Raw genomic sequence first — 25,501 nt, 5'->3', positions numbered from 1 at the left:
GTGTCACTCCACAGCCCAGCCCCCAGCGGAGCCCTCCTCCTGGCACCCACACAGCTGCCCAGGCACCATGAGGATACTGGCATCTGAACTGGCCGTTCCCCCCCTGGCAGATGTTGCAGGCATGGCAGAAAATCACCACAGTTAATTGCTATTAATCCCCTCTGCCCTCTTGCTGGAAGGAGTGCCATGCCACCGTGCAAGGTCCGAGAGCATGGGTGCTGACCAGGACCCGCAGCACGTCTCTGGGTGCGCAGGCATCTGACACCATCCCAAAGCCCACCTCTGGGGCTGGGGGCTGCTGCGGGGGTCCAGCGGCAGCCTGGCCCTGGGAGCGTGGCAGGCTGCTCTGCGAGGTGCTGTGCACCCAACAGCACAGCCTGGGGCATGGCCGCTTCCCTGCACATCCCCCAGTTCTGCCCCAGCCCCGCTCCGCCCCGTCCCCAGGCCCCCTCCTGGGTCTCATTAGCTGATGAGCTCCCGGGTAATGAGTTCTGCGGCCCTGCTGGGCAGCCACTTCCCACCTCCCTCTGTGTTTAGACAAGTGCTGGAGCACGGCTGGGCCGTGACAGCACTGGCCATGGGGTCAGAGCCCCCCGAGGGGGAGCGCACAGCCCCTCACCCCTCAGAGGAGATGGGGTCCCCCCACGTCCCTCCAGCCCATATTGATGGAGCGTGGGCCATGGGGTGGACACGGTGACGGCACTGGGATGGAGCTCAGCTGCAGGGCTGCTGACAGTGCTGCTGGCCAAAGCTGGCCAAAGCCCTCCCCAGGCGGTCAGTGCCCAGCTCAGACTGGTGCCTGCCAGAGCAGCCATCCCTCCCACTGAAGGGGTCCCATGCCAGGACACCCCACAGCTCGCCTTGGACCCCCCATCCCTGCTCCAGCACCTCCTGGGGGTGAGACATCTGCACGGCCCTTGGCCCTGGCTGTGCACTCTTGTACCTCCAGCCAGGAGTGGGGCAGCTGGCAGGGATGGTGCACAGGGCTGTGCCCGGCACCGGGGTGAGTGCCATGACAGCGTCCCAGCAAACAGCCCTCTGCAGCTAGGAGCACTGCCCACCCCAGAGCTGGGCAAGCAGATGCCTCCCCCCTGCTTCTGCTGCACTCCCCAGCCCACACATGCAGGCAGGGTCCCCTGCCCTAAAGAGCACCCTAAAGAGCTTAGCATCCCCCCACGGTACTGCCCGCTGCCTTGGGGGACCCTGACTCCCAGCCTGGGGTTTGCGCTGGCTGGATGAGCAGTATAGGGAGCCACAGCTCCATGCAGGGGAGGCACAGCCCAGTGGGTCCCCACAAACACTCAGGCTGTGCCTCCAGCTTCTCCAGAGCACAGTGGGAGCTCAGAGAGCCGGGGCTGCATCCCATGGGATCAGGGAGACCGAGGCAGCATGGCCAGGTTGTCTCCTGGCACACTAGACCCACTGCCAGCGCGTCCCTGCATCCCCCTGTCCTTCAGGGCGGTTGGGTTGAGCTGGGAGCACACCAGGACTCCTGGCCCCAGGTCTGGGGGCTGTGCAGAGGGCAGGGGAGGTGTGGGGACACTGTTGGGTGTCAGGGCTGGTGGCTCAGGGTCCCAGCACTGGAAGGTCAAGTTCCTGCTGCCCACTGCAGTGCAGCTGGCCCAGCAAAGCCACCGTGTGGGGTGGTGCAGGCTCTGGCAGGGCTGGTAGGCACGTTAGCATCTCTCATGGCCGTGTGAATTGATCCCTGCACACTTCCCAGCGCTGGGCAGCGCCAATTAAGGGTCAGAGGAGTCAGAACTGACACCTCTGCAAATGGGCCCAGCATTCCCAGGCTCCTGGCTGGCCCCAGCCTGGCTCTGTAGGTTTTGACACCTCCAGGTGGTCGCAAAGGTGTCACCTCGCACCCCAGCCCCACATAAAGCTGGGGCTGCCCGGGCACCCCCAGATGCAAGCAGCAGAGCAGACCCTGGCCATGGCTGGACCCCCAGCCCCACTCCTTCTCTGGGGTCTCCAGCCTTTGGCGGGCCATGCCCTGCTCCAGGACCGGGCCAGGGGGCTCGCCAACGCCACCTCCCCAACGCCTTCTGCAGAGCCACCGGGCATGTCCCCATGTCCCCCGCGGGGCCGGCAGCTGGGGTCTGGGGGCCGGCGGGGTGGTGGGGCTGAGCCAGGGCGGTGCGGGGGGCCGGGGGGCCCGCGGCAGAGCGCCAGCGAGCGAGAGAAGCTGCGGATGCGCCGGCTGGCACAGGCGCTGCTGCGGCTGCGGCACTACCTGCCACCCGCGCTGGCACCCGCCGGGCAGACCCTCACCAAGATCGAGACCCTGCGCCTCGCCATCCGCTACATCGCCCACCTCTCAGCCCTGCTGGGGCTCAGCGAGGAGGTGCTGGCCCGGCGGCGGGGGGCAGCCCCCCGGCACTGCCCCCTCTGCCCCCAGGGCCTGGGGTGCTGCCAGCCCCCAGCCCCCCGCCTGCACACACCAGCCCCGGCCCTGCGGGATGCTTCGCCCCCCGGCACTGTGGGCTGGGGGTCACCTGCCGCGGTGGGGACCCCCCTGGAGCTGCACGGGGCTCCCGGCATGGAGCCAGGGCCCTGGGGGTCACCTCCCTGTGGCCCTGCTGCGGGGACCCCCCCTGAGGTGCTTGGAGTTCCCGAGGTGGGGATGGAGGCCTGGGGGTTGCCCCCCTACATCCCTGCAACAGGGACCCCCCCGCAGCTGCACAGGACCCCTGGCTCCATCTCAAGGTCCTGGTCATCAACGCTTTGCAGCCTTGGAGCGGTGACCCCCCTGGAGCCACCCTGGCGATGCTCCACAGCCACAGGCACTGGGACGGCTTCCTCCTGCTGCTTGGAGCCTGCAGCCCCCCACCAGCCTCCCGGGGCAGGACTGACGGACACAGGGCACCCTGGGACCCCTGCGCATGGCTCCCAGCTGCCTGCGCACTGCCAGGTACCCTCAGCCCCAGCCCAGCCCCTGTTCCTGCACCCCCCAGGCTGGGGGACACCCTGGGGATGGGTGGGAAGAAGGGGTGGATGCTCCTCGCGTGGTGTGGGCAGGGCTGCACCCACAAATCCCACTGCATGCCATGTCTGCATGGGCTGGGGGGCACAGCATGATGTGTGGGGAGCCAGAGAGCCAGCCCAGGCACGGGGTGGGGGGCACGGGGTGCAGGGCAGGGGGAAAGGTGCCATCCCACAGCCTAACACAACTCTTTCCACATAGCTTGGCAGCCCACCAGCCCCAGACAGGCTTGTCTCCCCAGCCCCCCAGGCAGCCCCCGTCCTGCCCAGCTGCACCCCAGCACAGCACTGGGGCAACTGGAGCTGATCCCACACCCCCAGCTGCGGAGGCCATGTGGGGCCGGTGGCACAGCCCCGTTGCAGAGCCACGCAGGATGGACACCGGCAAAGGGCTCCTCATTAAAGCTGCCATGCACCACTGTTCTCCGACTCATTACTGCAGGACCCGCTCGCTGTGCCCCAGCATGGGCAGGGTTGGGGGCCCAGGGCACCCCACAGGCTGGCACCCCCCTGCACACACAGCCAGCTGGGGGCTCAGCAACCCCTACCAGCCCAGCCCACAGCCCAAAGATGTCCCAGAGCTAGGGTGACAGAGGGACTCACCACCCAGGGGGCTTCACCAGCCCCACTGACCCCTGGAAGGGCAGCTCCCACCCACCCCCAGTCCCATCCCTTCTCTGTGCCCAAATCCCCCACACAGGTTTGGGACCAGGACTTCAGAAACACCCTCGTGCTGCTGGGACCGTCCAGTTCCATCCCTTCTAGGACCTGGGTAGCCCATGGGGACAGTCCCTGGGGGGCTGGCTGCTGGCACCCCATCCCGCCCGGCATGGCCATCCAGGTGCCTCGGGGAAGCTGCGGCTGCCTCCTGCCCTGGCCGCGCAGAGATGTTGTGGGGGAAACTACGCAGAGGGTCGGGGAGTGGGCACGCCAGCCCCCCGTGCAGGGCGCAGGGCTGGCGCCCAGCAGGAGAGCTCACACACAGCCGTCAGACGGAGGGTCCGGAGCGATGGCGTCGGCAAAGCCCCCAGAGCCACTTAGCACCAGGCTCCTAACAGCCCGGGGGGCTCTACTTCCCCAGCCCCCACCCCGTGCCCACCGTGGGGTCCCATCCACAGCCGCTAGTGAAAGCTGACGTGCAAGCCTTTATTTACACCTACCCCAGGCCTTGCACGAGCCTGCAGAGCCCAGTGCTGCCCCAGGCAGCTGAGGGCAGCAGGGCCCCCCCACCCCACCCCAGCCCAAAGCCCCCCAGCCCCCCTCTGCTGCCCATCATACAGGCACCAGGCCCTGCTGTGGGCAGCGGACCCTGCCCCTCATGAGCAGCGAAGGACCCAGGTGGGGTGGCCTGGGGGGCACCAGGAGGGAGTGTTTGGGGCTGGGGGCCAGAGAGGATGGAGTGAACGGAACCAGCGAGTGGGTGAGAGTCCAGCCCAGCTGCGGAGGAGGGTACATGGCGGTCAGGGCCACATGATTAGCTGGGGGGAATCTCGCCCTGGAACCATGCCAGCACCGTGTCCTGGTTCTCCTTCACCCAGTTGATGTTGGCACGGGTCCTCTCCAGTGCCTGCTCCAGCGCCCGCGTCCCCGACCCAAAGCCGATGTCCTGGTTGTCTGCCTTGAACTGCTCCAGCTGCCGGGGAGAAGATGAGCTGGAGCAGGCATGGGCCACCCCAGCAGCCCCCTGGCACCTCCCCAGCAGCCCATGGCAGCACCCTGAAAGCCCCCAGTAGCCCCCCAACACCACCCCAGTAGCCCATGGCAGCACCCCGACAGCCCCCAGCAACCCAGGATGGAGACAGAAGCTGCTGGGACCCCTGGGCACGCGAAGGGCAGGGGCAGGAGCCCCCCTCCCAAGGGCTGCTGGCAAAGGGCAGGTTGCGAGGTGCCGGCAGTGCAGAGCTGTGCCCCCACTTCTGCTGGGGCTGGAGTCCCTGATGCCCAGTCCCACAGACCCTGCCAGCGTCCAGCCTCACCTGTTTCAGCTCAAATTCTGTGGAAAACCGCTGGGTCACTGATAAAATCAGCCGGGAGAAGGAGAAGGAGCCACCCCCGTACCTGGGAAAGCAGAGAGATGGCTGAGCTGGGGGGGGCAGGCAGAGCAGCACCAGGGGCCAAGGCTGCCCTCACCCCACACGGCCAGGGGAAGGGACAGTGCCACCCCCCGCAAGGGGCACAGGCAGCCAGGGGGATGCTGCACGCCCCAGCCAGCCGCCCCCCACGGTGCTCACTGGCCAAAGATCGTCCTCCAGTTGGCACGGATGAAGTCCCAGGCCAGGGGCTGCCCCACCACGTTGCTGGCGATGCTGTTGATGGTGGCGGTGGCATCCTGCTTCCGGATCTTTTGGGGGTCGAGGGTGTACTGCAGGTACCTGGGAGGGAATGCAGAGGGTGAGGGGCTGGCAGGGGAAGAGCTGCGGCGCCTGCCTGGGACCCCGCACCCACCGGTTGAGGATCCAGGGATAGGGGCTGCAGGAGAGGGCTGTGCGGAGCTTGTCAGCCTCGGACACGACGGTGGCCTCTTTGAACCTCTCCCAGATGAAGTCCCAGGCCTCCTCCCCGCCTGTGGCCACCATGCTGCAGTAGACGGAGGAGCGCAGATTCGGGGGGACGCTGCAGGAGAGGAGAGCCATTTTAGTCGGGAGCCCCTTGTCATGCCCAGCCCAGCCCCCTCACCATGGCACGCTGGGGACTCACGGGTTCTTGGTGACATTTTGCTGCCACTTCAGGAAGTAGGTGGTGGTCAGGTTCTGGCACTCAGTGACGCCGTAGGAGCAGGCTGTGCTGATGGCATTCATCTCGTTGTACCTGGGGAGAGAGGAGCCACGTGGGGCTGAGCACCAGAACGCCGCAGCCGAGCACCGACCGGCCAGTGCCGGGCTGCAAGTGGGACTGTGCCAGGCGATGATGGGGCTGCAGCACTCACTGGTCCATCAGGCCACTGGGGATGGTGGCCCAGTCATTGGTGATGTTCTTGTAGTGGTTGAAGAGGGGTGTCACCTGCTTCTGTATGTATTTCTGGGGGGCAGGAAGATGGTCAGCGCCTGGCAGCACCAGCAAGAGCCCACTGCCCAGGGCTGGGTGCAGCCCCTTGCCCCCACCCCCCTGCACAGGGCTCTGCTGAGCAGCGGGACCCGCTGCGGGACCGGGGCCAGGCTGGTGGCACTGCTCACCGTCATCACCCCAAAGACTTCACTGCGGTCAAACATCAGCTGGAAGTAACGGAGGTTGTTGAGCGCTGCCTGCCAGGGCATGTACTCCGTCTCCTGGCTCAGGAACCGCGTGGTGCTCAAGGCCAAGGTCACATTGATGTACTTGGCCCTGCCAGGGGTGAGGGCAGCGTCAGCTCCCTGGCCCTGTGGCTGCTGCCCACTCCCAGGGCGCCCACCCCACCAGTCCCCCTCAGCCCGGTGGGCAGCCGGCATGGCTCACCTGGCCAGGTTAAAGGCATCATCGATGATCTGGGCGCGGTTGATGACAGGGATGATCTGGCAGAAGGAAAAGTCAGCATCGCAGGGCAGCCCTGAGGGGGGGGGGGGGGGCATTGGGGGCGCCCACCCACAGCCCACGCCCCAGCCAGCCTCACATACCTGGTGGTTGGTGGAGAGCTGGCTGAGGAGCTGCTCCCAGTTCTCCTTGTCATAGTTGACGCGGAAGTACCCACTGACGTTCAAGTTCAGTAGGAGCCAGTTGGGGCGGCTCACGTTGAACTGGTTGTTGGTGTCTGGGAGGGGGAGAGGAGGGTCTGCCAGAGCTGCCCCCCCCTGCCCACAATGGGGGTCCAGGCCCAGCCCCCCCCCCAATGGTGCCCCACCAGGGGACCCCAACCAGGGAGCAGGGGAGGTGGCAGCAAGACCCCTGCTCCCAGCCTGGGCAGGACACACTGTACCTGAGGTTTTGGTCAGCCAGTACCTCTCCCCACTAGTGGTTTCTGTCATCCAGGTGATGGGGATGATCCAGGTGTAGCTGTGCCAGGGACAGGCAGGCAGTGAGACCATCCCTTACCCCTAGCCGCCCTGCTGCCAACAGCCCCCCACCCCACTCACTTGAAGACAGAGGGTCTCTCCACCACGGAGGTAGGGTCCAGCAAGAAGTGTTCCTGCTTGATGGTGCCAGTGTGGGTGTCGACAGTCACCACGGGGAAGCCCATCTGCAGCGTCCAGCGGTCCATGATCTTGCTAATGGAGTCAGGCAGCGAGACATTGTTCTTTGTGACAGCCTGCGGGGAGGGCAGTGCCGTGGGTCAGTGGTGCCGGAACTGGGGCGGGGGGCAGGATGCGGATGGGTTGCAGGGCTCAGCCAGCACTGCACCCCTCGCCCAACACAGTCAGTGGCTGTGTGGCTAGGACCCCATCCTGCCAGGTAGCCCCCTAGAGCTGGGACAGCAGTGGGGAAGGGGCTGGGCTGGGGGGAGCAGCCAGTCCCCTCCTACCTCTTGCAAATGAAACCAGAGGTCCGTGTAGACAGTGTTTCCATAGGCGAAGGTGTGGAGGTAGGACTGCGGGAGAGCACCAGGAGAGACGGGTAAGCAGGGTCTGGGGTGCAGGAGGCTCGCAAAGCACCCGGGGAAGCCCCTGCCATGGGATGCTCAGCCCTCAGCAGGGCTCAGTGCCAGCCAGCACCAGCAGAGCCTTACCTGCAGCCCGTCCTTGAACACATCCTCAGTGAGGAAGTCAGAGAGCATCCGCAGCACCGACGCTCCCTGTGGAGATGGCAGGTCGGAGGCCCTGGGTGCATGGGCCACCCCACAGCCCGCCCCACTAGACCTCCCACGCCTGGTCCCCATGCACCCAGGGCTCCCGTGCCTACCTTGCTGTAGGAGATGCTGTCGAAGACCTCGCTGATCTGGGCTGGGGTGTTGATCTCATCCTCGCGGAAGGAGAGTGGATGGGATGTGGTCAGGGCATCTGTCGCCATCACTGCGTACACCTCGTTCAGCACCATCAGGTCTTTCTGCGGGGGTGAGTGCCAGCACCCACCTCAGCCCTGTGTGCACCCTCCTGGCAGCGGGGGCAGCCCCCAGGGGTGCAGGGGTGGACGGGATGCCCACACCCCCTGCCCACATCCCCTGCCCACTGGCCCCTCCACTCACAATGTGCCAGGAGGGCTCTGCCGAGTTGGCACCCAGGTACTCCACATAGGAGGCGAAGCCCTCGTTCAACCACAGGTCGTTCCACCACCGCAGCGTCACCAGGTTCCCGAACCACTGCGGGGGGGCACAGCACCCTGTCAGCCATGCCCAGCCAGCCAGCGGGGCGGGCGGGGGGCACGGCAGGTACCTGGTGGGCCAGCTCATGAGCAATGACAGTCACCACCCGCTCCTTGTTGCCAATGGAGGAGTAAGCCGGGTCGAAGAGCAGCGAGTTCTCCCGGTAGGTCACCAGCCCCCAGTTCTCCATCGCACCCGCATTGAAGTCGGGGAGGCCAACCTGGTCTGGGGGTGGAGGGGTCCCGTTGGCATGCCGCTGCCAGGGTGCCAGCCTGCCTGCACACACCCCCGGCTGGTGGCTTGACCCAGTGCCCCGGCCACCCCATGGCACCCACCGGCCTTGGGCAGCGGGTATGATGTGTTGTAGTGTTCCTCGAAGAATTTGAGGATGGGGCCAGTCTTCTGGAGTGCATAGTCACCCTGGCCCTCGGCAATGGCTTCAGGGCGGCCCCAGATGCGGATCTGGAGGGGAGAGAGGCAAGGCTCAGCCACTGCCCGGGCTCAGCCCCCTGGGTGGGCAGAGGGTACCCCCCACCCCCAGCCTACCAGCACATCCCCCGAGTTGTTTTGCGTGTAGTTGAACTGGCTGACGATGAAGGCCAGCAGGTAGGTGGACATTTTGGGGGTGGTCTCGAACTCGGTGACGTTCCAGCTCTGCCCATCGATCTCCTGCTGCCTGGTGTCTGCGGGGAGCAGAGGGTGGGGGGTCATCCCGCAGTCCTGCCAGGCCCCCCGACTCCCCCACTGGGGCTCCCCCTGCCCCACTCACTCTTGATGGGCATGTTGGAAATGGCGTTGTGGTCAGTGGGGTGGATCAGCTTCACCGTGAAGGTGGCTTTCATGGCCGGCTCATCAAAGCAGGGGAAAGCTTTCCGCGCATCAGCCGCCTGCATCTGTGTCGTGGCCAACACCTTCCTGCAAGCAAATGCCATCAGCACCCGGCGGCCTCTGAAGGGGCTGGCACCCCCCTGGATCCCTCCACTTGCCCTGCGCCCTGCCTGCTCCCCGCACCCATCCCCGCTGGGGTGGCATGTGGGTGCAGGGGAGCACAGAGGCTCCCCAACACCCATCCCACTGTCCCAGTGGGAGAGGAGCCCCAAACCCAGCCCATGCCCTCCATCACCCCTAGGCCAGGCCCATGCCCCCTGTCCCAGCCCCCTGCCCTCCACCTACTTGACGCCTGACTCCACGTATTCGCTGCGGTAGAAGCCGGCCAGGTCATCGGCCAGCTCGCCTGTGAAGATGCTGAAGAGCCGGTAGCGTTTGCCCTGCTGCAGCATGCCATCCAGCTGCACCACCAGGTACTGAGTGTGGATCTCCAGCCAGGTATTGGTGATGTGGGGCACGCTAGAGCCATCCACTGCCTGCAGCAAGGCATGGAAGGAATTCTGCTTGGTATAGGTCAGCTTGTTGCTGTGGATGAGGATGAGGTCAGTGGCATTGTTGCAGAAGAAGACCACGCTGCTGTTGCCCTTGAAGATGTATGTGTTGTTGGCGTCAGGTATCAGGAAGGGCTGCAGGGTCACCTCGTAGGACTCTGGCATCAGTGTCGTCGGCAACCTCCACCGGTTCCAGGGGTTGTTGGGGGCGGCGGTGGTGTTTGGAGGGATGGTGGGGAGCGTGGAGGCAGTAGTTTTGGAGGTGGAGGCAGTGGTGGTGGTGGTGGAGGCAGTGGTGGTGGTGGTGGAGGCAGTGGTGGTGGTGGCGGCAGTGGTGGTATCCACCACCTTGTTCTTCTCCTGGGCGTACACCACTGACAGCGCAATGATGGTGGCCACGGCCCCCAGGGCCAGCACAATGCCCACGATGCCCACAGTCTTGCTGATGAAGAAGCCAGCCGCCATGGTGGGGCTGTGGGAGCGGTGCTCACAAAGGAGGTGCTGCCCAGCTGGCACGGCTTTTAGCCTCTCACTCCAACAAGGTTTACTAGTCCAAGTTAATGGGTGAAGTATTAAATGACCGTGAGGCTCAGGGTAGCGACGGCCCCCAGGATGAGCTTTCCACCCGCCCGCCTCCCAGCCTTGCAGGAGTGCTAACACCCAGTGCCGCTGCAGTGGAGGGTAAAACCACAGCTGAGGATTGCACCATCAGGGATGGGCTGTGTGGGAGCAGGCATGGGCTGCAGGCCAGGATTCCCTGGGTCCCTCCCAAGCACTGGCCTGGCCCTGCAAAAGGAGGGACAGAGCAGGTGGTCACAGCTGGTGGCCAAAACCCCACCTCACCATGCAGCAAGGTGGGCAGCCCCAGCACCCGAGCCAAGCCCTTGGCTCAACATCACCCTGTTTACCCTCGAGTGACAGGGTCTGAGCTGCTGCCAGGGGGTCCCGGCTGGCCCTCTGCCTGCGAGGGACCTGCTGTTGGGGCTGAGGCCATGGCAGGTGGGGGCCAGCACCTGTCCCCTGGCAGGGGCACACCTCACTGGGCTGCCCACACATCAGGGGAAAACCAGCGGAGTGCAGCCCAGGGATCTGGGTGGCACAGGTGGAGCCCAGGACCATGCTGGGGAGCAGCCTGCCCTGCCCACAGCCCTGTCAAAGTCCAAGGTCGCGTTGCCTGGCTTGCACCTAGAGGTCAAACTCCAGGCCCCACGAAACCAGCCACGTGCTTGCTGCCACCCGCTGTGGGGCACCCAGCAGCCTGCATGTGCCACGCTCAGCCCCCCTGCCAGCCACAGCCTAGCCGACCTGGGGCTCTCAACCAGCACAGCACGCAGCTGGGAGACAGGGGGTCCCACAGGCACAGCCTTGCCTGTGCCCCACGGTGCTGAGCCCTCAGCCAGCCAAGCAAACACACCAGGGCTCGGGGTGCTGGTGTGCAGGATGGTGGCACACTCTTCTCCATGGGAGCTCTGCCTTGGCAGGGGAGAGCAGCCGAAACCCCCAGGCTGTGCAGGTTGGCCCCAGAAGCTCTGCCAGAGGCTTCCCCAGGCTGGGGGTGGCAGACCGGGCACGGCAGAAAGCCACGGAGCAAAGTCCCCGTGTAGGGCAGGGTGGGGAGGGGAGGCACTGCATCTCGTCCTAGAAATACAAAGTCCTCTTCGTAAGATCCGAGCTGGAAACATGGGCAGGTCCTGCCGGGAACCGCAGCTCGGGGGCAAGGAATTGAAACCGGGAAGAGGCTGAGCCGCGTCCTCCGGGAGCAGTGCCCTGTCCCCAGCAGTGCCCCGCTGCACTGCCTGGCAGAGTAGCCCCGGGATGCTGCGGCGTCCCTGGGCGTCCCGGCAGGGCCCAGCCACCCGCACGGCCTGGCCAGCCACCACTGCACAGCGGGCTGCAGCTGCAGCACAGGCTCCCTCTGCTCCGGTCCCTGCCCTCACTTTGGCCAAAGGCACAGGGCTTGGGAAATGGCTGGATCATGGCTGGGAGGGCTGCCCCAGGACCAGGCGCCACAGCCAGCTGGGAGGGTGACAGGCACCCCGCACACCCCCTCCATCCCACACCAGTGGGTGCCTCTGCCCAGCACCGGCCCTCCCCATGCAGACCCCCTTGGGCACGGTGTGTGGACACGGGGTCCGTGGACACTCATCCCTGCTTGCCCCCACACTGGTCCCCTCATGCACTTCCCCATTCACACCAGCCAGCCCCTCTGCCAAGCCCCCGCCCCAGGCTGCCTGCACCACCCCATGCCACCCACACCCTGACTCCCCCCACCCCAGCACACTCTGCAGAGACCTTGCAGATGGCACACACGCGTGTCCCACGTCCCACACGCAGACACCCGGGGCACAGATGCTGAGCGTTACACACGCGGACGCACAGCTCCCTTGAGGCTCTGGCCCCACATAACCCAACACACACATACGCCACCCCCCTGGAGCCCTCCATACCCCACGCACCCCCACGGACCCCCAAGGCCTCTCCCATCTCATATGGGCTCCATAACCCCCGTGCACATGAACTCCACAGCCCCGAACTGCCAGCCCGCAGCCCTGTGCCGGCCCCCGCACAGCCCCCGCTAAGCCAAGCACCCCCGGGTGGGGACCCCCAAGATCCCCTGCTCTGAGTCAGCCCCTGGACACCCCCTCTCACCCCACGGGGGGGTCTGGGCAGCGACATCGCCCTCCACTCACCTTCCTGAGCTCAGCGGCGGGGAGCGAGGGGCTGCGGGAGCATCCCCATGGAGGCACCCGGGGCTGCGCCCTGCCTGCGCCCTGCCTGCGCCCTGCCTGCGCCCTGCCTGCGCCCTGCCTGCGCCCTGCCTGCGCGCGGCTCTCGGGCGTCTCAGCTCCGCTAGCTCAGCCGCTGGCGAGAGGAAAAGTTTCCTCCTAAAGCTCCAGGGGAAGTAACCCGAACCTCCTCGCCCCCTTAACCCCTGGGCTGCTGGCCGGGGCGGGGGGCCGGGGCAGTGGGGACCAGCGGGGGCTCCCGGCCGCACACGGGGTCCCGCCCGCCGGCACCGGGACGGGACGAGGCGTCTCCGCTGGGGAAAGGCACCTCCAGCCCCGGGCAGGGCGGGAACCCCCCAGAGCGGGACCCCCGGGGCTGCGGGACCCTCCTCGCCCCAAGCTGGGAGGCGACAGCTGGGGATGCCGCCGGGCGCTGCCTGCCAGCCACATGAAGCCTGGGGACCCAGGTGTCCCGCTGCTGCGGACAAAGCACCCCTGCTCACCCAGCTCCTACCCCCCGACCCCCCCCACCTCCCGGGGTCCTGCTGGGGGGGGTCCCTCCCTCACATCAGCCTTGGCCGGCACACTCATCCCAGGGGGGTGGCAGGAAAAGGGACAAACCATCACCCAGCAGCACCCAAGCTGGGCTGTGCCCCCTCCCTGCAGCACCCAGGCACACCAGGAATGGTGTCACCACTTGGGGGGTGCCCCCCACTCAGTACCCTGTGCCCCAGCGTCACCTGGCACCCCCTGCTCCGGCAGCGGTGGCTTCAGAGATGTCCTGGTCCTTATGGGCAACCTGCAGGGCTGTGGTGGGGGCACGGGTGGGTTTGCCTCGTGCAGCACCCCAAAGCAGCCAGACCCCAGGGTGTCCCTGCTCAGGGAGTGACCCCGCACAGTCTGGGCACAGGGCCGAGATGTGGCCTCGCCTGGTGCTTGGCAGAGCGAGGGCAAACTCTTGTCTACTGTACAGCGGGTACCTGTGGAGGAGCCCGGTGCCAGGCTCCAACACCTGATCCACTTCACCTCGCTGCCAGGGAGGGGGCCTGGAGCCCGGGGGTCACGCTCCAGCGAGCAGATCCTGGCAGAGCTAAACAAAATCCAGCAGTGCCAAAGCACAGCCTGGCTAGGGCCGGGCACCAGGAGCCAGCCCCATCTCCCATCTCCAGACCATGCAGGCAGCTCAGGCAGGAGAGCACCAAGCCCCCAGGGCAGCCCCTTCCCTCCATGTCCCTGCAAAGTGCTGTGCCCCTCCAGCTCACCTCGGGGTGTGACAGGGGTTTGGTGACCTGGACACAGCCCCTTTGGGCACACAGGGTCATTGCCAGCAGCGGGTGACTCACAGCTCTGCCCTGGGCAGGAATGCTGCTGGCTGCAGCAGGTGCCACATCTCGCCTTCAGCACAGCCTCCTCGCTCTGCCCTGCCCTGCCAGGTCACTCAGAGCTCCTGTCCCTGGGCAGGACAGGCCCTTGGGCACCCAGGACACCAGCCCCCAGCAGCCAGGGCTTGCAGGGCCACCTCTGCCCCAGCCAGGCTGGGGCTGCTCCCGCACAATCCCGGGGCCACTGCGGTCAGGGTTGAAGCCCTCCTGGGTAGGGAAATGGGGGTCTGGGGGTTTGGCCTGGCTCATCGCAGGATGAACCATCCCATCATCTCTGCCCTCCTCCACACAGGCAAGGGAAAGGGAGCAGCCAGGAGCAGCAGACTCACTGTGTGGCCGAGGCTCTGAGGCTCTGGAAGGACGTGGGAATGGGCAGCAAGGCCGGAGCCATTACCGGAGGTGGCTGCTCACAAACATCTCCTCCACGCAGAGGAAGCACGTGTGGCCAGACACATCCTGCACCGGGAACTGCTGTGCCACAGCACTGGGCTGGCACAGGCATGGCCCATCGCAGCCAGGGACCCCGGGCACCCCTGCATCCCAGGCCTGGAGCAGAAAGGGACGCAGGCACCACGCTGAGTTCCTCGCCACACAGCACGCTGGAGTTTCCCCCTGCAACTGTCCCTGCGCCTGCCAGACCCTGTGTCCCAGTCCCAGGACATGGGCTGGAGCACCACTCACCTGCTCCCACCACCACGCTGCTCCCGCAGCCGACAGGAAGAGGAGGAGGCAGAAGCAGGTTGCCAGCTCCTTGCCCTCCGTGAGCCGAGCCGCTAGCAGTGGGCCCGTGGCCAGCTGGGGAAGGGTTAAGCCGCAGGGAGGGAAGACGGCAAGAAAATTCCTTCCAGGCAGAGTCACGGTTTCCCTGCCAGGGGAAGTGGAGGCAGAGCCCACTGGAGCGCAGCTGGCCCCACCGCTGGAGGGGAAGCAGAGGAAAGGGGCCCTGAGCCAGCCCGGAGGCTGGTGGCCAGATGGAGCTGTGGCAGACCCAGGGGCACGGGGCACCCAGCTTGAGAAGCCCCACTGCTCAAGGACCTCGCTGCCTGGCCCGTTCACTCTGACCCCCAGGACCAGCCCTGCTCCCCCAGGCCTTGGGGGGGACACTAGTCCCAGACCCACAGCCCCCTCGTGCCCCACTGAGCTGTACAGGGCTCGCCGTACAAGTATGGACCAGGGATGCTCTGTGGCAAAGAAGGCAGGGAAGCTGGTGGGAGGCCAGCAGGCGCTGGCAGGCTGCAGGCTGGTGACCCTGCCTCCAAAGCCCCAAAGCCAGGGATGCCGCTGTCACAGCCCAAGGGGGGCCATCGCATTCCCCCTGCCTGCTCCAGAGAGCAGGGCAGGGTGCAGCCAGGGAGCCTGCCCTGGAGCCCACCCCGCAGCAGCCCCAGCTCTCCCTCAGGTGGGGTCCAGGGCCCCATTTCCCACCCCCATGCAGCAGTCTGGGCTGCAGTTGTCCCACGAGAGCTACGTAGCAGCCTCCAGCCCCCCCAGGCCCCTCTGGGTGCTCACCCCAGCACTGGGCCAGCAGCACCCACAGCAGTCACAGACAGGTTCACACGGTGGTTTATTAGGACACTAGGACATGCTGCTGAAGGAGGCCCCAGCCTGGCCCCGACCCTGCAAGCTGGCTCTCTTCTCCCAGCAGCTTTCAGTGCAGGCTTGCCCTAACCTTCCCCTCTCCCTGCTGGCATCCCCCCGTGCAGCAGGTACCACCCACGCTGGCCCCAGCTCCAGAGCTCGTGGCAGCTCCCACGAGCAAACCCACCCAGGCTGGCCCCAACCCCAGCCCAGGGTGCCAGACCCAGTGAGCAGGACCAGGGTGGGCATGGGGATGCCAGGCAGGGGATGGCCCACCTGGGGGAGGATGGAGGAGGCAACAATGTGCAGGAGCCATCACCTACAGGTACATTTTTACAACTGGGAATCCCAAGAAGTGCTGGGAGAGGCAGGACCCAGCTCTTCCCCCCACAGCGAGGAGAGAGGCTGTGCATCCACAGGGAGGGAGGAGAAGAAAGGCTGCCCTTGTTCTTGGGAGACCAGAGAGCAGAACTGAGCCCATGTCCAAGGTGACTGCACCACCCCATTCTCACCGAGACCCATCACTACTCCCTACCCTCTGCCACCCAGCCCAGGCACCCCGGCAGCACACTGGGCCCCCCACCATGTGCTGTGTGGGCAGAGACCCAAAAGGGGCAGGGGGAGCCCAGCAAAGCCCAGCTCCTCTCCCCAGCCAGCCCAGGCCACAACCAACGTGCGTGGGCAGCCCTCCTCGCCACGGCACGCTCACATGAACTGCGACAGGTTGGGCACTTTGATGTTGATGTCTCCAATGTTGATGTTGCGAGGGATCTCTGGTAGGTTGATGTTCTTCACAGCCGAGACCGCACGGGAAGGAGCGGCTGAGAGGCCTCCCTGCCAACAGGAGAGACCAGTGACCGCCAGCCCCTCAGCCCCGCAGCTGCATCTTCACAATGACAGTGCAAACAGGGGCAATAAACTTTTCATTATCTCAGGTTATTAACCTTAATGGGAACAGCTATTTGTCCATGCTTGGGCTGCTCCCTACACTCCTAAACAGCATGGAACACGGCTGCGGAGGGGTGCCCCCAGCCCTCTCCTTGGGGACTCAGGCAAGCAGAGACTGGGGATACCCCATCTGCACCAGCTCCAGACCCCGCAGGTTGCCCCCTGCCCAGCCTGGAGCATACTCCAGCTCCCCGCAGCAGAGAGGCGCAGCATCGGCACTCACCTCTGCCTTCTCCAGCTTGCTCTGGGCCTCCACCTGCGCCACGATCTCGTTCATGTTGGTCTCCAGCACCATGCCGCCTATCACCATCTCCTGCAGGATGTGGTGAACCTGCAAGGGAAGGGAAAAGAAGGGAAGGGAAGGCTGTGAACCCAGCCCAGTTCACGGACCGGCAGTGGCTGCAGTGCCTGCAGGCTGGTGCGAAAGTGTGCCAGGCACTGGCATTTCCCCAAGAGATGCCAATCGAGCCCTGCCCTCCTCTCAGCCCACACGGCCCCGGAGTGCTGGCTGCCTAGAGAGCAAGAGGGTCCTCGCCACAGGGGGAGTCCCACAATCCCATTAACTGCTTGTACCTCTGCTCCAGAGGACACCTACCACAGAGGCCAGAGCAAACATTGTTCACTGGACCACCAGGCACCAGGCAATCCCCAGAGAGGCTAGGTCCAAGCCAGGTGGCTGGCATTCCCTGGCTGCGCCATCTCTGACACCACAACTGAAGTCTGATCCCTCCCTGGGCTAGCACCCAGTTGACACCCTGTCTAGAAAGCATGCTGGAGGGAATTCCACAGGGCAGTGGAGACCCCAGGGCCTCCTGGAGCCACCAAGCTGGACACCTCTTCCAAGGACCAGTTTCTTCTACCCAGAAAGCCAGGCCAGAGCCCAGCTCCTTTGCTTTCTCTTAGGAAAGACATGACACACGCACAGAAAAAGCACAAAACTGCTAAGAGAGCCTGCTCCCTTTCCCAGGGTTCACAGGCATCCAAGGATGAAACAGAGCAGTCTCAAGACAGCGAGCTGCTCCCTCCTGCCAGCCCCCACCGGGGAGGGCTGGCAATACCCGCAGCCACAGCAGGAGGAAGGGCCCATGGTGGTCTGCAATCCAAGAAAACACAAAAAGCCCCAGGACGGCAGCCCAGCCATGCCGGGTGGCTGTGATGCACCTTCAGCTCCACCACCCCCACGGCTCAGCTTTCCTTGCTCAGTCAGCAGCTCCCAGCAGCCACTCAGCACAGATGATGAATTTATGGGTGTCTGGTTATTTCCATGAAACAGGCTATTACTGAAAGATGGTTAAGTTATTATATTGTTTTATAGCTTCATAAGGGCAGGCTGCACTTGTAAACTGTATGGCAAATACTGCCAAGGCAATGCTGTGAAAACTAAAGCAGGCTAGAGAACCTGCTAGAAAGGGGAAACCCAGCTTTGTGCAAACAGCGAGCCTGATACCCTCACAGGGCTTCCCATGGGTCCCATCCTGCTCTGACAGCATGGTGTGCAGGATCAGCACTGCACAGGGTGAGCCACAGGTGATACAGCACCTTCCTGGGACACCCACAGCACTGGAACCGCCATCCTGCAGCACAGCCTCAGCTCAGCACAGCCCCAGCAAACACTGCACCGGATGGTGCTCACAGCTCCCCACAACAGGAGAGCATCTGGGCTGCAGGAAATGTTGTTCCTTCAAGATCTGGCTTAAGCCCAAGCTGGATCAAAACCAACAGGGCAAAAATCCCAAGCAAGCTTTGTTTTCCAAACCGAAACACAGCGCTTCCTGAACAAACCATGTCCTCTCTGGGACCCTGCAGCTGCTTAGTGAAACTCACGTTCCTTTCAAGGTATGAATCACAACCACGAGCTGGGCAACAGCCTCCAGCCTCCTCCTCTCGAGCCTCCCCACGGCTTCGTGACTCCAGCCTCCCCTTGCAAAAGAGGAATCCTTGCAGCTCTGAGATGCTGCTCCCAAAGCTGACTGCCTGAAAGCACTGAGCATCACTAGTGCCTGGGAACCACATACCTGAAGGCCCCATCCAGCTGCCTGCTGCAAAAGCAGGGACGTGAAACACAGAGCAGCTCACAGACCCTGTGCTGCATAAAGGACCCAGACAAAGCTCCAGCCAAATCCCAGCCAGAACCAGTGGGCTGGGGATGTTCACAGCCAAAGTCTCTGCTCAACAAACCAGCACGTTGACGTTGGCCTCTTTTCTGCTGTTCTAGTTGGGAACTGACAAACTCTGGAACCCGTCTGCCAGAGCAGAGGACAGCGCTGTGCCCTGCACGGCTCTTGCCAAAGTGAAGTCCCGGTGGCAGGGCTCGGTGGCAGCGCTGGGGCAGCATCACAGCCACAGAAAGCCCTCCCCGGGCACCTGAGGGGCAAGACCAGGGACCAGCAGGACATAGCTGCATATTCCCAGCACCCCTAACGCCACCCATCTGCAACCAAGCTCTTGGGAGTGCAGGCACTCAACATGAACACATCTGAGAAATAAATACATGCCAAATGAGAGACGAGATGACCAACCGATAGTGCTAAGGACTGAAGTCAAGGCTGGGAAGCAGCGGCAGGACAGCCTCAGGGTGACCAAGCCCAGGGTCTCCCCTACCAGAAACTGTCCTGACTCCTGTCTCCTTTGAACCTTTTGCCTGACAGGAGAGTTCAAACAAAGGGCAATCCCTGCTACTCCTGGAAAAACAGACAAGCAACAGGATAATCTCTTCTGCCTGTAGGCTGCGGATTGAGTGTAAAGCTGCCGGGTCTTGATCAGGCCACAAAATAAGTAACTGAGAGCACATCCTCCCCCAGATGTGGCCAGAGGTGATCTGGGCAACTGCCATCACTTCTCCCGCAGGTACTCCTCCTTCCTTCTGACTTCCTCCTTCCTGTCCTTTTGTTTGCTTTGATAGCAACACTTTTGCTGACAAGATAATCAGCATTCTAAATGTTTACAGCCTGGCAAATTACGAAATCTAAAGTCTTACTTCACTAGCTGCTAGTACACACAGCAGATCCAGATTGCCTTCTAAGATCTGCTAACTCAATTTTTCTGCCAGAGTTCAGAAGTTTGAATCACCAACAGAAAGGCGACATTGTACAGCCTTATCGATTTTTTTTCCACTCCTCTTTTTTTTGTTGGCATGTTCCGTCTTCAGCAAAGCAAGAAAACCTTTATCAACAGCAACACAAGTCCAGCACACGTCAGCTAAATCTCTCCTTTCTCTAAGCATAGTCCTGGCTATCTTCAGCCCCATCTGTGAGATAGTCGAAGAGGATAGGTTTCCACCCAGAAACTCAGTCCAGCTAAAGGGAAAGCATGAAAGGCTGTGGCTCAAGTCAAAGTTTACCAAACACTTTGTATTCCAAACACTCCTATTGTTCCTTCCCTTTTTTTCCTGCAGCTGTAGTAAAACGTTAACAAGACCGCTAACAGGTCTCCCAGCATGGCGAGACAAGGCGGAACACCCGTGTTCAACATCAGAGCCTGCCCAGCTCCACCAGCACAGGCCTGTGCAGAAGACCAGGAGCAAAGCCTCAGCGCAGATCCCCGTCACTTGCCCACACCGTTCCCCAGTGTCGGTGGCCATCAGCAGCACAGCCCCCACCGCTGTGCTGCAGCAGAGAGTGCAGCCCTGCAGCAGCAGTGCCATGGGGTGAGCACCAAGTGCCGCAAGTCACTGTATCCATGGGCTCGGAACAGAGCCCAGCAACTCGGATCTCATCAGGAGGACACAATGTGAGCAAGTTTACGAGAACCCCAGGCTGACGACTCTCAATCTTTTCCTAAAAAGTGACCCCTAACATAGCAACAGCCTCTCCCAAGTGGCTCCAGAGCTCCAGGCTGGGCCAGCTCCTGTCCAGGGGAGTGCAGGCTCTAGGGAGGGCAGGGCTCTGGAGCAGCCAGGCGCTGGGGGGATCAATAGCACTGGCCCAGAGGATCACACAAAGCCTACAACCCACCTTGTCCATGTGGAAGATGAGGTCCAGCTCGCAGACATTCTCAAAGCACTTGTCCAGCGTCTCCACAAACACCTGAAGCGGCAGGAAGGGAAGGTCAGTACAGAAGACCACTCCAAGATGCTTCCCACGCACAGCCCCAGGGTCTACAGGCAAAAAAGCTGCGGCCCCTAACAGAAACTTGTTGCACCCCAGGGCGTCACCCTGAGCAGGGACAAAACCTTCTCAACAACCCCGTCTCCACTGGATGGTAGGACAGTGCCTGTTCCCAGGGCAAACATGGGCAAGCCTAGCCCAGGGGCTGCCCAGGACCCCCAGCACTGCAGCAGCAGCGTGGGGTCGGGGGACTGCCACACAGGCACCAGTGCCAGTCCTCGGTACACTGCAGGAATCAGCTGGAACAGCTCAGACCTGCTCGAGGAGAGAGCTCGTCTTGGCAAGGGGTCGCAGCTGGAAGAGCCTGGCCCTGGCTGGGCCAGCTGTGGAGGAAGGGCACAGCAGGTCCATCCCGGGCTCCTCTGGCCCCAGATGGGCTCCCTCACCGCAGCCGTGCCCACCCACTCACTGTTGTCTTCAGGTGCTGCCCGCACACCCGGAACCCCACCGAGGGGCCCAGCACAAGGTCGAGGGCACCAAAGCACGGGACTTGGCTGTCCAGGGGGAAACACCCCGGGTGTCAATGGCCTGATCTGCTGCAGTGCTGGGACCACTGGCGGCTGCGTTCGAGGCAGGGCTGCAGCCCACCAGAACAGCCTGAAAGGGGCTGAATTACGGGAACTGCACGATCACAGGGCAGGTGACCTGGGCAGGGCAGACAGCTCATGCCTGCCATCAGCCGGATTTAGCAAAGGTCCCTGCACAAGTCCACGCACTGTTTGAACACAATTTAAAAAATGCACTTGTGGTTTTGGGCCCCTCAGTACAAGCAAGAGAGGTGCTGGAGCGCTTCCAAAGAAGGACAATGGAGTTGGTGAAGGGCCTAGAAGCACAAGTCCTGTGAGGAGCAGGTGAGGGAACTGGGGTTGTTTGGCCTGGAGAAAAGAAGGCCCAGGGGAGACCTTATCGCTCTCTACAACCACCTGCCTGAAAGTTTATAGCGAGGTGGGGCTTGGCCTCTTTTCCCAGTTAGCAATCAATAGGACAAGAGGAAATGACCTCAAGCTGCACCAGGGGAGGTTTAGTTTGGATATTAGGAAAAATTTCTTCTTCCCGAAAGGGTTGTCAAACCCTGGACCAGGCTGCCCAGGGAAGGGGTGGAGTCACCATCCCTGGGGGCATTTAAAAGTCGTGTAGCCTTGGCACTTAGGGATGTGGTTTAGTGGTGGAATTGGCAGCGTTTGGTTAACACTTTTTGTGCTTCCCAATGATCCCAAACCAAGTGGGGAAGTGGACACTTTGGGAGGGAGAGCCACCCTGTAGGAAGACCTGGATAGGCTGGAAGAGTGGGCTAACAAGATCCTTACAAAGTTCAGCAAGGACAAGAGTAAGGTCTTACACTGGAGAAAACATAATCCAGGAGTGCAGCACAGGCTGGGATCTACCCAGCTGGGGAGCAGCTCTGTGGAAAGGGACCTGCGGGACAACAAGCTCAGCATGAGCAGACAGTGTGCTGCTGCTGCAGCAAAGAAAGCCAACAGGATGCTGGGTTGTATCAGCAAGGGCATCACCAGCAAACAAAAAGACGTCATTATCCCACTCTATTCAGCACTTGTCAGGCCACGCCTGGAATGCCGTGTTCAGTTTTGGTCCCTGCTACACAAAAAAAAAATGTGGACAGACTGGAGAGGGCCCAGAGAAGGGCCACAAAGATGATCCAAGGACTGGGAAGCCTGCCATATGAGGAAAGGCTGAGAGAACTGCGTTTGTTCAGCCTTGAGAAAAGAAGGTTGAAAGGAGACCTTATCACCATGTTCCAGTACTTAAAGCGTGGCTGTAAAGATGGAGACTCCCTTTTTACAAGGAGTCACATGGAAAAGATGAAGGGTAACAGGTACAAGTTACTCCTGGGGAGATTCCGACTGAACACAAGAGGAAAATATTTCACAGTGAGAACATTCAGCCATCTGAATAATCTCCCCAGGGAAGTGGTGGGTTCCCCAACATCAGACGCTCCTGAGATTTAGCTGGACAGGGTGCTGGGCCATCTTCACTAGACCATGCTTTTGCCAAGAAAGACTGGACCAGATGATCCTTGTGGTCTCTTCCAACCTGGGATTCTACGTTTAGCAGCTGGACTCGATGATCTTGAGGGTCTTTTCCAACCTGAATCACACACTGGTCAGGGTTGGAAGGGGCCTCTGGAGATCATCTAGTCCAACACCCTGGTACAGCAGGTTCTCCTAGAGCAGGTTGCAGAGTCATGACCAGGCAGGTTTTGAATGTCTCTGGAAATGGAGACTCCACAAATTCTCTGGGCAGCCTGCTCCAGGGCTCCATCACGCTTGGAGCAAATAAAGTTTTCCTCATATTCAGATGGAGCTTCTTGTCTTGCAGTTTGTGCCTGTTGTCCCTTGTCCTGTCCCTGGGCACCACTGAAAAGAGCCTGGCCCTGTTCTCTTGGCACTTGCCCATAAGATACTTGTAGACATTGGTAAGATAAATGATTCTATGATGCTATTTTTTAAGGAAAACCATCCAGATTGACTTCCCCTGCTGCCTCCAGGTGGAGGAGCTGTGCAGCCTGCAGCTCCCCATCCAAGCCCCCTTCCCAGTCACTTCCAGAAGGGCTGGCGCCAAGATGCCACAGAGACAAAGTGCAACAGGAAGGTGTCAGGGCCCAGGTCACCCAGCCAGGGCTGTGCTGCGGGGGAAGGTACCCACCGGCTGCCCTCCGGCAGCCACCCTCACTGCAGAGAGACCGACCTGGATGAGGTCCAGGATGCCCAGCTCACTCTCCGAGGAGTCCACGCAGAAGACGAAGTACAGTGTGGCATAGTGGCGGTAGATCAGCTTGTAGTCTGAGCCACCAAACAGGCTGGGGAGACACAAGGAAAGGGGAAGGACTTTGGGGTGTGTCGGGGGGTACACGCAGCCCAGGCGCTCCCCCAGCCCAGGGGGCAGCCCCATGCGGCCCCCCGGTGCAGGGGAGGCAGAGGGTTACCTGCCGCACTCGAGGAAGTTGCAGATGTGGTCATCCCGCTTCAGCACCAGGTGGAAAACCTCTCGGACAATCTGCTGCTGGACCTCCTCTGCCTGCAGGGGGGTGAGGACAAGCACCCATAGGTGCACGGCCTCGAAGACCCACACCCCCGGGGGCTCTCCCCCGGTGCCCCAGGGATGCCGGTCACCGGGAGCATTCCGGCTCCCCGCCAGCCCTGGCACCAGAGAAGCAGCCACGGGGGCTGCCGTGGAACCGGGTCAGGGACTGGGGGACAGGCAGGTTCCCCAGCCCCCCAGCCATCACCCCACAACCCTGGACACCCCCACCCCCCGTCCCAGGCTCCCCTCTGATACCCCCAGCCCCACACCGGGCTCAAGCCCCGGCTGCCACCAGCCCGCGGGCAGCCCCGGCCCCGCACCAGGTGCTGGTAGAAGCGGACGAGCCGCGGCTTGCCGTGGTTGTTGAACACCAGGATGGCGTTGATCATGGCGGCGCCGGACCGGGCCGGGAGCAGAACCGGGGCCTGCCCGCAGGAAGCCCCTCGCCCGCCCCGGGAACGCTGCGGCTCGGTAGGCCGAGCCCGGGCGGCCCCGCGGGGACCCGCAGAACCCGGAGAGCGGCCTCGGCCTAACACGCGGGGACGGCCCAGGGCTCAGGGGACGGCCGGTGCCGGTGGAACCGGGCGAAGGGGGCACGCAGCCGCTCTCCCGCTGCTGAGGCCGGGGGGGGGTGGGTCTCCGCGACAGCCACCGGGGCAGACCGGGGAGGCGCCGGCCGGTCCGCAGCGGGGCAGCTCCGCCGCCGCCAGCGCCGGGAACGCGCTACCGGAGCCCGGCCCGGGTCCCGGCCTGCGCCACCAGGGGGCGCAGCGGCGCCAAAGCGACGGGAGCCGCGCGGTGCCACGCCGCGGCAGAGCGAGCGGGAGGGCATGCAGGGGGTGGGGCTCGGCAGCAGACCACACCCCTTTCTAAAGCGCCAGCGCCCTTATCTGCATGGAGCACCAGTGGGCGGGGTTACCGGTGGGGTCAGAGGTCACCGGGGGCCTAGCGGCCGCAGCACACCCTGGCCTGTCCCGGCCCGCGGCTCCCCGGGCTCAGCTCCTGCCTGGTCCCCGGCAGGAGGTACTGGGAGGGGAGAGTTCCCCCCCAGGCCTGCAGCGGGGGAATATCGGGGGCCTTACAGGCGGCCGCCTGGCTGCCCACCATCCCTGCGCTGCCCCCGCGCCCCTAGGCCCAGTGCCAGCCACGGTGCTGTGTGGCCTGCTCCCGGCCTGGGGGGCTCCCAGGGGGTCTCACTCCCGCCGTGCTGCCCTTAAGCCGGGCCAAGCCCTCGGGCTTATCTCCCAGTGTTATTTACTGGGCTACCAGCATGGGGCTGCCCCGAGCCACAGCCTGGAGTGGTGGCATTGGGGGGCACAGCCTACGAGCCCCCCAGGAACACTGCCACTTGCCTGGGCACCACCTGCACGCTACCAGCCATCAGGTATCTGAATAAATCTGCTCACAATTTTGAAGAGGAAAGGGAGAAAGAATCGCAGGCCACAGCGGCGGTGGCACCTGGTGGTTTTTAAGAACCAGGAAATCAAAAAGCAAATGGCAAAGGGCAGACGGTGCCAGAGCAACATAAAGAAATGGCACAAGCAGCTGGGGCACAACGTAAAGACCATGGCATGGCTGGGTTATGAGTGGCAAGACATCAAGGGCAACAAGAAAACGATTTGATGTGCTGTAGGGAAGCACTGGAAGGAAGGTGGAGACAGGCAGAAATGGAGATCCATGATGGGGAAAGGGAGGAAAAGAATCAAGGACACAGAGGAACCCTCGTTGCTCCGGCCTTCATACAACAAGGCTGTTTGTGAACAGGGATCTAGCAATCACAAAGGGAGAAGGAGCACAGGGCAAGACGGAGGACAGCTGGGGAAACGACATTGAGGGGTACAAGCTTTGGAGAAGGGTGGCCTCAGCACCCATTTTTAGAAGGTGGAGGGGAATTCTCCCCAGTGCCGTGCTGCTGTCCTGCCGCCTACTCCTGGGGCGATGCCAAACGCAGCACCAGCCCATCACCGCACCGTGCCCCAGGGGGTGGGATGGTGATAAGAAACGGTCTGTGACGACGACAGCAGCGCAGCGGAGCCCTTCCTCCGACAGGGGAGCAGTAATGCCGCATGCCTTGATCCCACCAAGGCTCCCAACACCCCTCCATGCAAGGTCCTCGTCAGCATATTTAACGAGCCATGCCCCACGC

General features: G+C 63.0%; 3 protein-coding genes across 3 annotated transcripts; 1 reads left to right on the top strand and 2 right to left on the bottom strand.

Moving 5' to 3' along the window:
- The first annotated feature begins 1,909 nt into the window (after positions 1-1,909).
- On the top strand, positions 1,910-4,026 carry LOC102051281 (mesoderm posterior protein 2). Its single transcript, XM_027815202.2, has 2 exons — positions 1,910-2,914; positions 3,751-4,026. Exons 1-2 carry the CDS (start codon positions 1,910-1,912, stop codon positions 4,024-4,026), a joined length of 1,281 nt encoding a protein of 426 aa, XP_027671003.2.
- A 91-nt stretch (positions 4,027-4,117) lies between these two features.
- Positions 4,118-10,097, bottom strand: ANPEP (alanyl aminopeptidase, membrane). Its single transcript, XM_005446176.3, has 20 exons — positions 9,368-10,097; positions 8,964-9,109; positions 8,741-8,877; positions 8,530-8,656; positions 8,265-8,419; positions 8,078-8,191; positions 7,795-7,938; positions 7,622-7,687; positions 7,418-7,483; positions 7,032-7,204; positions 6,875-6,951; positions 6,576-6,709; positions 6,418-6,473; positions 6,159-6,306; positions 5,912-6,003; positions 5,683-5,793; positions 5,431-5,598; positions 5,217-5,357; positions 4,962-5,043; positions 4,118-4,618 (listed from the first exon to the last, which is right to left on the bottom strand). The coding sequence occupies exons 1-20, from the start codon at positions 10,036-10,038 to the stop codon at positions 4,460-4,462; spliced, it is 2,967 nt and encodes a 988-aa protein (XP_005446233.2). The 5' UTR covers positions 10,039-10,097; the 3' UTR covers positions 4,118-4,459.
- Positions 10,098-15,228: 5,131 nt separating this feature from the next.
- On the bottom strand, positions 15,229-24,123 carry AP3S2 (adaptor related protein complex 3 subunit sigma 2). The gene is made up of 6 exons (XM_055716684.1): positions 23,676-24,123; positions 23,258-23,349; positions 23,020-23,131; positions 20,161-20,232; positions 16,431-16,538; positions 15,229-16,093 (listed from the first exon to the last, which is right to left on the bottom strand). The coding sequence occupies exons 1-6, from the start codon at positions 23,742-23,744 to the stop codon at positions 15,965-15,967; spliced, it is 582 nt and encodes a 193-aa protein (XP_055572659.1). The 5' UTR covers positions 23,745-24,123; the 3' UTR covers positions 15,229-15,964.
- Positions 24,124-25,501: the final 1,378 nt, after the last annotated feature.

The sequence above is a fragment of the Falco cherrug genome, chromosome 7, assembly GCF_023634085.1.
Source record: "Falco cherrug isolate bFalChe1 chromosome 7, bFalChe1.pri, whole genome shotgun sequence".
Classification (NCBI taxonomy): Eukaryota; Metazoa; Chordata; class Aves; order Falconiformes; family Falconidae; genus Falco; species Falco cherrug.
This window is presented reverse-complemented; position numbering and strand designations above follow the sequence as displayed.